General features: G+C 39.4%; 1 protein-coding gene across 1 annotated transcript in view; it reads right to left on the reverse strand.

Moving 5' to 3' along the window:
* BROX (BRO1 domain and CAAX motif containing) overlaps nt 1-10,708 on the reverse strand; it is a 20,124-nt gene extending 9,416 nt beyond the window's left edge. The window contains exons 1-6 of the mRNA XM_012644077.1: nt 10,331-10,708; nt 8,134-8,250; nt 5,301-5,407; nt 4,223-4,319; nt 898-993; nt 11-83 (exon numbers count right to left, since the gene is read on the reverse strand). Of these exons, the coding sequence (XP_012499531.1) occupies nt 11-83; nt 898-993; nt 4,223-4,319; nt 5,301-5,407; nt 8,134-8,234 (474 nt within the window). The 5' untranslated portion in view covers nt 8,235-8,250; nt 10,331-10,708. The remainder of the gene's footprint in view (nt 1-10; nt 84-897; nt 994-4,222; nt 4,320-5,300; nt 5,408-8,133; nt 8,251-10,330) is intronic.
* Between the last annotated feature and the right edge of the window lie 2,235 nt (nt 10,709-12,943).

Here is a 12,943-nt window from a genome sequence, read left to right on the forward strand (position 1 = left end):
TTACCTTTACCTTTAAATGTTTAAAAATCCCAGCTGCAATTTTTAGGCTTCGATGTACTTCTTTTGCTTCATCTTCTGTTATGCTTAAAAACAGTGATTACATTAGTTAGAGGATGAATCCCATTTCTGGTGTTAAAACTAACAACTAATACAAAATCATACAACCAAAATTAGTCATTTGTGTTTCTCTAAAAGAAAGAAAACCACTAGTTTTCTATGGTACCTATACCCATTGCTCTTGTTATCACCTAACTTACTTTAAAGATAATTTTACATCAGCACACACAATTTGACTTCATTTTTAAACAGCTGCACATTATTCCCACGTGTGGATGAACCATGACTAATCTGCCAATCTCCATTGCTGTATTCATTTTAACTACTTTAAAAATTGTATTTCATTTTACTTTACAATTCTTTAATCCTTCAAAACATCTTTTCACATACTTACAAGCCCTTTGTAGTTCTTCTGTGAACTACCTATTCATGTCCTTTGCTTATTTTCAATTGATTTGATAGTCTTTGATTTGTAAGCATATACATTATAAAAATAATTTATCCACATGCATTATAATGTTTTTGACCAATGTTGTCATTTGTTTTTTAACTTTGTTTATGGTATTTTTATGTAGTCAGATAGTCAATCTTTTACTTTATGGATTCTTGGTTTGGGGACTAATATTTAGAAAGACCTTCCACATGACAAGACTATTAAAATTTTTTTCCCTTTTAACACTAGGCACCATAGTTCTGACACTTGGAATACTAACATTATCAGGCAATCTTTCACTTGTCCAAAGTGGTACTTTTAATCATTAGCCTAGTTTTTAAAAATAATGAAGCTCCATATACTTGAAAAATAACACAAATGCATATAACCTTCCCCTTTTAACTTACTTTTCTTTTCCAGCCAGTCTTGAAGCATATTTGGTATACCATAAAGCTACATTAAATGCCATGGAAATTAATTCAAAAACAGCATCCTGTTGGGCACTGGAATTATAAACATGATCGTTAAGTTCTGTCAATTGTTGAGACTTCACTACATGAAGCTTATTAGACATCCAACTCGAAATTACAAAATGATATGCTAACTAGTATATATGAAGAAAATGGTTCTTGTGTTTAATATAGTTATAGACATAACACACAAGGGAATTAACAAGGAATGGCTAAATATAATGGTCTAGTATGTACTTCACAGTGATAAGTATGAGAATAGTAGTTCCCAAAGTTTATTATATAGAGAGTAGCTTTAAAAATACAGATTTCTGGCCAGGCGCGGTGGCTCACGCCTGTAATCCTAGCACTCTGGGAGGCCGAGGCGGGTGGATCGCTCAAGGTCAGGAGTTCGAGACCAGCCTGAGCAAGAGCAAGACCCCGTCTCTACTAAAAAATAGAAAGAAATGATCTGGACAACTAAAAATATATATAGAAAAAATTAGCCGGGCATGGTGGCGCATGCCTGTAGTCCCAGCTACTCGGGAGGCTGAGGCAGTAGGATCGCTTGAGCCCAGGAGTGTGAGGTTGCTATGAGCTAGGCTGATGCCACAGCACTCACTCTAGCCCGGGCAACAGAGTGAGACTCTGCCTCAAAAAAAAAAAAAATACAGATTTCTGGGACTTAACCCCAGAAAGCCAGAAAGTCTGGGACAGGGACCAGAATCTGTATTTTTAACAAGTATTCAGCTGATTCTGAAATGGGGGGTTCTTATACAACATTTTACAAAAATAGAATTCAGAGGAGAAATCATCTCAGGTCAGCATGATTAAAGAAGGCTTAATGGTATATATAAAATCTGGACTGTGCCTTGAAAGATGACTAGAAGGGAAGCAAAAGGACATCCCAGATTAGGAAATGATATTAGCAAAGCACAAAAAAGTGTAAGATTTTTCTGATAGAAGTGACCCAATGTCCCTGATTGGAGCAGATGGTATATAAAAAGAAATCAAGGAAAAGAAGGGCAAAAACCAAATTTTCTTTCTTTTGGCCAGCCTGGGCAACATAGCATGGAACCAAACTAAAGAAGATTTTGAATGCCAATCCCATCAGTATTCTATAAAAAAGTCTTGAAAACAAGTATATTTTACACCTTGTTTAGTTTCCTTCACATTCTATTACTAAATATGACAAAGATGCCAAATGTATATTAAACAAGATATTAAGATGAATACATATTCACTATTGTTCTTATAAGAACCTGAAAATGCTTTATACGTTATCTCCTTTATCTCAAATGATGAGGAAAGAAGTAATATCCTTGTTTTACATATGTAATACTAAGATACTGAAAAGTAACCCAAAGGGAAGAAGAAATTAGAATTATGACTCTACTTCGTATTTATTTACTTGTTGCCCCTCTGTTAAAAGGAACAGAGACATGGCAACTTTTCAGATTAAAAACAAAATGTTATAAAATATATAGTAATTAAAATACAATTTATAAACTGTCCTAGTATGTATATATATACACACACACACACACACACACACACACACTCTCTCTAATATACAAAAATGACAATTATAAACTAACTTCTTAAAATAGTTTTATCCTCCTCAAAAAAACTTAATACATAGTTTTAACAGCTTATTCTTTTCAGCATTGAAAACTTTCAAATGAATTATGTCTGGTGATGCAGTGGGCATGCCTAATTTATAACTGCACCTTTCAATAATAAAAGAGTTTTGCTAATTTATATGAAGCCTCATTAATAATTCTCTCCCTCTTCATCCAAGGATGGATGTTCCAGTATGTTTCAATATGTTTCTAAACACTCCATTTCTATGACACCACATCTAAGTAGTAAAGTATGTACAATTGAAAAATATTTTTCAGGACAGATATACTCACAGTACAATTTCTACTGACTAAATAGCAATTAAGCATGAAGTAACTTAGAACTCTTATATGTGCTGAATATTCTGTATTAAGGTTTCCATCACATAATTCTTCACTGTCTAATAAAACTGCTGAAAAAATCTTAAACAGCAGCTCGCTGTTTCATGGAATCAAAATTTGGCATGGTGGGAAAAAGTGCCAAATTTATGTAATGCAAAACATCATAGAGTCTGTCGAAGTTTTACAATGTAATAATGATAAAGGTTTGATTGTTTAAAAAAAAAAAAAAGCCTTTTTAAATTGTAAAAATATTTCTTAATTTTGGATGAAAAACAAAGGTGTCACAGAAAAACAGAAAATGAGGTCTTGGAAAACCTTAGTATCCCAGAATATTACACTCTGGAAAGAATTCACAGTCCCTACTTCCTACCCAGTTTATGAACTCTACATATAATATTCCCAAGGAAGGAAAGAAATTAACGTTTAATGAATGTCTTTTTATATGCCTAGCATATTATTCACTTAACATAAATTTTATTATTTTGTTCCTCATAAAGTCCTATATCCATAACCCCAACATATAGTTGAAGCAGATGTTCCCCAGTAGAAGACCTGGGATTGCACCTAGATATATAAGAATCTAATGTCTCTATTTTATCCACTATAACGCACAGCCTGCCTTGGTCTTTCAGCAATCTCCAATGCCTTCCTTTCTGTTTTTATAAAACAGAAGCAAATTAGGATTAAACTATATGGGCACTTAAACAATACAATGATGTTAAAAAAGAGTAGCTGAATAAAAAATTAGCACCACTGTGATGTTTCCTGTTATGATTAGATCTGTTATAAATAGTTTCAATTGAGTGATGAGAAAGTGCTAAAGGGAAATTTTTTTAAAGAGCAAAACAGTGAAAAGAAAAAAGGAAGAAAACGAATACTGTGAATCAAGAGTATGGAGCTGGGGAGAAAAAGAGGGGGAGAAAGACTGACGAAAGGCATTTGAAGTATCCACTAGAAAAAGAAAAGTAGGAGGAAAACCCAAAATTCTGCTCACCCTGAATGTAGGCAAAGACGGAAAGCCAGGTTTGGGTTCCAAATTCCCAAACCATTCTTTATGTGTTATTAAAGGTCAAGGCTGTTTAATTTTAGTTAGCATTTGTATTATCTCAAAAATACATGTGGTCAGGAGAAACAAATTATATTTTTATATAATTGTATGTATTAGGATTTAGGTCAAATGCTTTTAATTAATTTCCTGATAGGAGAAGATTATTTCAGATGTGTATTTTTCTTCTTCAAATACAGAGGCTAAGAGTTAACCACTATTTAAATAGTTACAAGAACTGGCTTCAATTTAGTAGTACATTAGTACTGCTTACCTTGGAACCTGTCCTTGTAATGTATCAGTCCACTTGAAATTTTGAATATATCGTAACTTGCTTTCTTGGGTAGATTCATCCAATGAATTTATGAAACCTATAAAAAGATACAAGATATTTTAGTTTTAGAAGAAATACTGAATGTTCTGTTTAGAAAAATTTTCAGATAATTACTTTTGCAGGTGCCTGAATGAAACTTCTCACCCCTCTCTCCCTTTCTACAACTCATACCTTCTCCTGACATAATATGATGTACATATTTAATTTTCAAAATGTTAGGAAGACCACATACCACCCTAACATCCTTACATTTCTGAAACTCAAGCATACCAAAGAATATAGCCTGGACGATTATTCAAATTTAAAAATCTAAGAATTAAACGTATACTTCTGGATAGCTTTTTTTTTTTGAGACAGTCTAGCTCTGTCGCCTGGGCTAGAGTGTCATGGCATCAGCCTAGCGCACAGCAACCTCCAACTCCTGGGCTCAAGCAATCCTCCTGCCTCAGCCTCCCAAGTAGCTGGGACTACAGGCGCACGCCACCATACCCAGCTAATTTTTCTATTTTTAGTAGAGATGGGGTCTCACTCTTGCTCAGGCTGGTCTCAAACTCCTGAGCTCAAGCGATCCTCCCACCTTGGCCTCTCAGAGTGCTAGCATTACAGGTGTGAACCACCATGCCCAGCCTGCATAGTTTTTTTTTTTTTTTGGAGACAGAGTCTCACTCTGTTGCCCAGGCTAAAGTGAGTGCCGTGGCGTCAGCCTAGCTCACAGCAACCTCCAACTCCTGGGCTCAAGCGATCCTACTGCCTCAGCCTCCCGAGTAGCTGGGACTACAGGCATGCGCCACCATGCCCGGCTAATTTTTTCTATATATTTTTAGCTGTCCAATTAATTTCTTTCTATTTTTTGGTAGAGATGGGGTCTCGCTCTTGCTCAGAGCTGGTCCTGAACTCCTGAGCTCAAATGATCCGCCCGCCTCGGCCTCCCAGAGTGCTAGGATTACAGGCGTGAGCCACGGCGCCCGGCCCTGCATAGCTTTTTAAAAGAACTCAGAAGTTCATGTAAAAAACTAACCTTGTAAAAGTGAAAAATATGAATCTGCTGCATTCTTCATCATTTCTGGATTACAGCTCAAATCAGTGAACAGTTCAAGGAGGTGTGCCCTGGATGATCTCAAATCACTTATAGGAGATAGGAAGAGGCAGTAAAGTTAAGTATGCTGTATCACAATGAATCTATATAAAAGCGGCTTAAAGTTTTCAGTGTAAAAGCTTTAAGACACAAACAGACACACACCCACTCTTACCTCCTCCAAGGTATTATGGAGTATACAGGAACTAATTTAGTTAAGACTAACACTAGAGATGAATGAAATTTCTAACAATTGTTTTAAAAGCTGTACTAAAATAAACCCAGTCCAATTAAAGGAGCAAATCATGAATACAATTATGTAATAAAGATATACGGCAAGTTTTAATTTAAAAAAAACAAATGAATGTATGCATTTAAGGTGGGGGGGATTAAGAATAACTTAAAAACTAACCAGTTCATAAGTTTTTTGAAAAATGGAAATTTAATATACTTGTGTATGATTTTAGTATCTCCTTAAAATTTCCAAATTTGGCATTACACACAAAATGTCAAAATATGCTTTAAGTCAAAAACCATATTTTAAAAATGAAATATTCTATAATTCAATATATACATCAAGAATATGTACAAACATGTGGCCATTAGTTGTTCGAAAACTGCTCCCTAGTCTACATTCTTTTTACTTCTCTGCAGCAATAAATGTTATAGATTTATCTCTTCCTTTTTGAAATTTTCTCCCTTGATTCCAGTAACACTGTTTTCCAGGTAATCCTCTTATCTCTAAAAGTTCCTTTTATATTTATTTTCTATGTCCTCTTCTTATTCCTAACTCCAGAAAAACATTCAGTCTTTGGCTTTCTGGTTTCTCTTTTTTGAGATCTCATCTATTAGCACAGCTTCAACTACATCCATTCCTGGATCTCCATCATCATCTCTAACTTGGTTCTATTCCAGTTCTACATCTAATCCAGAAGGCAATTAGCTTACTGAGGGGTTCCAGAAATCACATTATGTGGACAATGACCAAAGACCCTTGAAATGTCTGTAAAAGACTAAATTTAAATTGTAAGCACCAATAGAGGCTGTATATCCAGAATTTAGTAGGTGCCTTGAATAAAGCATACACTCAAAATTATTTCTTGAGTGAAAGAATACAAACTTTTCAAATATTTTCTCTCGAGATTTAGACGGGCTGTCATGTGGCAGTGATGTTTAGAAGAGAGCAGACTTAATTTTAAATGATCTAGATGTTGTGCTTATTCATCAGTACCATTAATAACTTTAAGGAGGCTTATTCCAAGAAAGTAGTATATACTGACAATTACATACAGCCAAAAATGGGACAGGCTACCTTATGAATTTGTCATTGTTTGAGGTATTTATCTAGAAGCAAGGAAGGAGTGATTTGATTCCCTGGACTAGGAATAAGTTTGAATCCTTAGGGCCCAGTCTAGATTCAAATAGTTTGCCAGCTATTTCCATTTAGGTGCTTGATCACCTATAGCCCAACCTGTATAAAGTTATATTCATCTTGAAATTATAAAATTTGAGAAAAATGTAACTTAGAAATATCTAATTTAGACTGGTTATTTTATAGATTAGCAATTAGGCCTAAAGAAGTTAAGGAACTTGCTTAATGCCACACATAAAACAGCTAAGTTAGGACCAGCCTCTAGGAGTCTAGATCAGGGTTTGGCAAAATACAACCTATAACTCGTTTTCATATAGCCCACAGCTTATTTTGGTTCAGCCCTCAAACTAGGAATGGTTTTCACCATTTGTAAAGGACTGTAAAAATGAACAAAGAAGAATGTGCAACAGCAACTGTATTTGGCCCACAAAGCTTAAAATATTAACCCTTTGCAAAAAAAGTTTGCTGACCATTAGTCTAGATTAATAAGCCAATTTTCCTACCTTTTGTTCTAATCACTTCTTCCCATAAAAGCAGCAACTCTCCTGATTTTCCTTTACTGGAAGCACCAATGTCTTAATCATCTAGCTTCTGTATCTCATGCAGACTGAATCCTTTTCAACCTCCCAGAGCAAATCAGTCAATCAGGTTACCTGACTCCTCCTTCAACATATCTCTTGCATCTCTTTAAGTCCAGCCAAACTGCTCTACTCACCCTAGAACAAAGGTTTTTGAAATGACTTTCTCCTTTCACTCCTTTATCTAAATCAGGAATCCCCAAACACTTTCAGTAAAGGGCCAAACAGTAAATATTTCAGGCTTTTCTGGTAAAAAGGTATCCATTGGAACCATTCAACTCCACTGCTGTAGAAGAAAGAAGCCAGAGGCAGCCATAGACAATATGTAAATAAGTGAGTGACTGGCTGTGTTCCAATAAAACTTTATAAAAACAAGCAGTAGGCCAATTCTGCAGGACACAGTTTGCCAATCCCATATAATTTATTTAAGCCACAGCTCAAGTCTTTTCTCCTAATATTTTTAACTCATAGGGATCTCTCCCTGTTCTGAACTCACTGAAATTACTATCTGGTCAATTAACAATGGCCATATACTACTTTGTAGTCTCTTGTACTGCTGTAATACACAGCTTAACTCTTTCATTGTGATTTAGCCTTTTTGGGACTCATTTTCTGATCTAAAATTAAGGAGCCTGTCCTAGATGACTGCCAAAGTTTAAACAATCTATGATTTGGCTCTTCATATGTCATTTATAAACTTAACAGGAATTTAGAGTTAGGGACAGTGTGCTTCATATTTCTGTATTAACCATGGAACCTAAAAAAGTACCTTGTATCTAACAGTGGTTCAATCACTACTTGTTGATTTACACTGATTAAAACTTACTTGCAAATTTTTGAAGCAGGAGGGCCAGCGGCTACGCCATAGTAATTAAAAGAGACAAGAGCTGTGGCTTTTAATGGGTTCCTATGAAACCAATGGGTCATTTTCTCCAGATGTTTTCTATAGACAAAAAATATATAAAAATTAAAACATTTAATAAACAACGTAAATAGTATTAAATTTGTTATTTTTAAAATAAAAGTTTACTAGAGTATACATTTTATATATTAAATATTACATATATACATATACATATACACATAAAATGCTTAATTGCCATTAATCAATCTTGTTTTAACTGATTGTCTATGGTGGTCTATGTTTAGATCGGACCTATACAAAATAAACCCAGCATTTAGAAATCTGCCCACAGTAACTTCAACATTAATATACAAAAGCAGTAATGTTTAAACTTTAATATGCACAAAAATCACCTGGGGGTGGGGTGGTCTTTTAAAATGCAGGACCTGAGACACTGATTATGCTGGTCCCCAGACTATATGTTTGAGTAGCAAAGTATTAGACTTTGGTTGGACAGCTGCAAGTGAGAAGGGCACAGGACCAGACGAATGTAATTTCCAAAGCAGATTCAAATGGTGACCCTGATGTATACTGTTAAGGATATCTTAACAGTATATAATTAATTTTAAGTTAATTACTACATTTCCCACATATTACTGCAACCAGTGGATTGGTTACAGCATGTGTTCTATAATGAAATGTGTTTTTCATAAAATAGTGAATAAGAATCAATCTTTTATATTTAAAAAAGCAATGCAATACTTGACCAGTAACTTCTACCCTAAAAACGAAAGCATTTGAAAAACTACGTAAGTGAAATGCCAACTTAACACAATTAAGTTCCACACCTTTTAGGTTAAAAAAAAAAAAAATGCAGTATGTCTTTTGACTAAAAGTCCCTGGGTAGGCAATGCAAATACTACAGGAGAGCCTAGCCAAAGACTTAAATACGGCAATTTGATTCCAGGAAGTAACAGAGAAGAAACTCTGATAAGGTTTACTTAATTTGAAGGCATGATACAAGCTTGTCAATCAACTTTTCTTATTATTAGAAAAAAATACGGGCTGCGCAGTGTATGAAATACCTACATTAAGCACTTCCCTTACAATATTTACTTATTCGTGACAAAACCGGTTTTGGGGTGCTCCAGATATTTAATGAATAGAGAATGCACTGTGTACCCAATGAAAAATTGCGCAGGTTCACTTACAACTCAAAACATTTAACAAGTCCTTTTAGGAAATATCATCATCTAAACATCTTCCACATAAACGTCCTCGATAGCCTAAATACAGCATCTACGTGCCTATAAATCAAGCCTTCTAGAAATAATGTCACATTTGACACTTCATTTTGTGAAAGCAAATTTCCTACGGGTACTTCTGTTAAGGGCAGCTTCCCACTTCCTGGATGAAAATGCCTAAAGTCTGGTGTACCTTTATTTCAGGGAATGAAGCGGGTAAGCTTCGTGCCCCTGCCTCATCTTTCCCCTTCTGCGACCTGACATTCTTCAGTTTTCAGGAATTCGCAGGGTGGGGTGGAAAAACGACACACCCACTCGCAGGTACGAGGGTGCCTTTAGAGCTACCAGTACGGCAGTCTGGTTGAGACTGCAACCTGACGCACTTACACAGGACTCCGCTTGCAGACAGGACGCCCCCACTCCGACGCCCGGGTCCCCGGAGGAACCTACCTGAGCACCGCCCCACAGATCTGACCATCCACTTCCTGTTTACCACCCAGCTTCTTCCTCCCGTGCTAGCCCTTTTCGAGGCGACGGGCGGCAACCTTGCGCACGCGCCAACACTGGCGCGCCCCGCATTCTCAACAGGCATTTTGGTGGAAAGCCGACACTATCGACCCGGGGGAGGCGGGCAGACGATGGCCGAACAAAACCCCTATTTAGCTGGCATTATAAGATCTCCAACCTCCAGTGGAGACTCGGGGTAAGGGCAGTCGGTGGATCTAGCTGTTAACACCACTGATTTGTGGGGCCAATATAGGTTTTCCTTCTATTTTTCTTTCAAGGCATTAGAAGACTTTTGGACCACTATCCAGGGCTCTGTGGAGACCGGTGTAAAAGGGGTGACCCTAGTGACTAGGACTCCGGGGAAACAACGGGGAGAACAACGGAGTGGGGGATATTACTGGGAAACTCCCGTCCTCTGACATACTTACCCGATTCCTCAGAGTCTGTACAGCAGTCCTCCTGAGGGAGGAAAGGCAATATCGGAGCCTGCAACAAAAAAAGGAGGAAGTCGGAGAAACGAGACTACTGAACTAGAGCGTCTGGAAGCCGGACCGACGCCGAGCCGGAGTCACGTGGCCTGGCGGCCATGACAGCTACGGAGGCGGCAGTACTCGCCGCTCAGGGGCGGGGTCTGCCGCGGTGTCTCAGCCCCCTCAGAATGCTCTGTTCATCAACCCTCTCTAAATTCTCCTCCTTGGTCCTTCCTCTCGAGCTGCGGCCTCTTCCCCAGAGAGAAAAGTTTTGGCTTGGCCTCTTGAGCCGAGGGAGGATGCCGGGATAGTGATGGCGAGCACGAGTGCAGTGGGGCGGCCTCAACCTAACGCGGGGCGGGGCTTGGGGGCGGGGCCTCGGCGGGGCGGTCGCTTCGGAGCCGCAAAGTTTGGCTGTGGCGGCAAATGGGCTTGGGCGGCTCCTCGGCGGGTGGCGGCGGTGGCCGTAGCGGTTCCTCCTGGCCCTGTTAATGTCGGGGCCAGGCCCGGGGAGGATGGCGCCCTAGAGCCCGGCCTTGCTGGGGAAGGGGCGGGAGGGTGCGGGGTGGGGACCGGCCATGTCGGAGGTGACCCGGAGTCTGCTGCAGCGCTGGGGCGCCAGTTTCAGGAGAGGCGCCGACTTCGACTCTTGGGGCCAGCTGGTGGAGGCGATAGACGAGTATCAGATGTGAGTGACTAACCGCGGGAGCGGGCCGGACCGGCTCCCGCCGTCCGCCCCCCCTTGTTTCTGTCGGTGTCTCTCAGCGCCGTGTCTGCGGCCAAGGCTCCTCAGGGTGGGGCCCCGCAGGCGCTGCGCTGAGACCGCCCTGGCCCCGGCGGGGCTGTCCGGAGACGACGGGTTGGCTCTCCGGGGTGACTTGCCCTCTTTCCCCTAAGCCTCCGCGGGGCCAGTTCCATTCAACAGGTAGCTCTTCTTTCCTGGGCGCCGGCCCTCACAGGCTACCTACTAGTTCCTTTCCGTCGTCTCACGGGTCGCCGCTCGGCAGTCAGTTTCCTTTCCTCCGCCTCTCCCTGGTTGCCACCCTCGATTTCTCTTTTAAAATCTATGAGGAACACTTGTGTGTTCCCCGACCACGTTCCGGGGACAAGTGGCCTTGCTCTGTGTGTGTGTCTTCCTCCTCCCATGTGCAAGAGAGGAGGGAGCTGGTTGCTATTGAGGGGAGCGGGTGTCGCCGACAAGCAGCGAGGTCCAGGGATGCCTCTCCTGCCAAAAGAAGGGTCCCCTCTCGCGCTCCCTTCTTCTGGTGAGCCGTGTTTTCACAATTCCACCTCGATTTTGTTTCGGTTTCTGGACTGTTATTTGGTAGGCTGTGAGTCCCACCCACCCCCTCGCTCGGTTGCTTTGGGTGGAGTCCGCGCAGGATGTGAACTGAAGAGAGCAAAATGTGAATTAGTAGACCACGCACAGGAGCCACCACTCCCTCCTTGGGTCCCTCCCCCTTTTCCTGTGTATAATGTATAGCCGCAGGGTTCATGTGAGTACCAGTTTCCTTGATCTACCTAAGTTCCGATTTCTTTCCCTTTCTAGTTTTCCCAGCAAACTTCAGGGATTTTTTTAAAATTAAAAGACAAGACTATGTATATATAATCTTGCTTAGTTTTTTGCACTTTTGACGGAGTATAAGAACTGCCTACTAAAATGCTATTGTTTGCAGGCAGTTGCCATTGATTATTTAATCCTGGTTTAGAGCAAGTTGTTGTTTGAGGTTTCACTGAGTATGAAACCACGTGTAAGTAAATCCCCCTCTTCTGGGAAGAATATGTGGTTGGTACTTGGAAGATCTAAACTCTTATCCTCTTCCAATAATAGTTATTTGTCTTTATCTGGCCATTAAAATAATTTAGATGTGCAGGTATTTTCTCTACCCAGTCTTACTGACTTTGAATTGCTTGTAGTTTCAAAAAACCCTGCAAGCCACCATGCCCTGGGCCATTTTGCCATGTGTAACAACTATCAGCGTTTGTTTTGCACTTTCACATGATTTCATTCGTTCTTGCAACTACCCAGGAGAATATAATTATTCTCATTTTACAAAATGAGGAAAATTGAAGCTTAGGTTAAGCAGATTACCCTGGGTCACAGAATGATACCACTGAAGTCTGTTTTTTTTTTTTCATTCCAAATCCTATCTCTTCTACTACATAGTGCTTTAGATGCTTTATTTAAGATGCATTGATAGACTAATTCTGTAAGTGAATTGGACAAATTAGAAGATTTTCTTCATTACTGAAGAACATAACCTTCCATATTGTAGCCAGTTAGAGAACACCTGTGTACACTCATTCTGTATGTTAACTAAAATTGCATAGCTTGAAATATAAAGCTGCTTCTTAGTTATATGGTGGGACCTAGCAGCTGTTTGCATTGGGCAGTGGACCTCACAATGGAAAGTGAAGAATACCATGTCCAATTGAAATTACAAAGGAAAATTGAATATGCAGGCTGTTTCGTTGCAATTTTTAGAAACATCTGAATGAGGGTAATAGGCACATGCAAATCCATTGTTGGACCTCAGTGCTAACCTTTGAACTAAATGATTCCGAGAAGTC

The sequence above is a fragment of the Propithecus coquereli genome, unplaced genomic scaffold, assembly GCF_000956105.1.
Source record: "Propithecus coquereli isolate 6110/MARCELLA unplaced genomic scaffold, Pcoq_1.0 Scaffold205, whole genome shotgun sequence".
Classification (NCBI taxonomy): domain Eukaryota; kingdom Metazoa; phylum Chordata; class Mammalia; order Primates; family Indriidae; genus Propithecus; species Propithecus coquereli.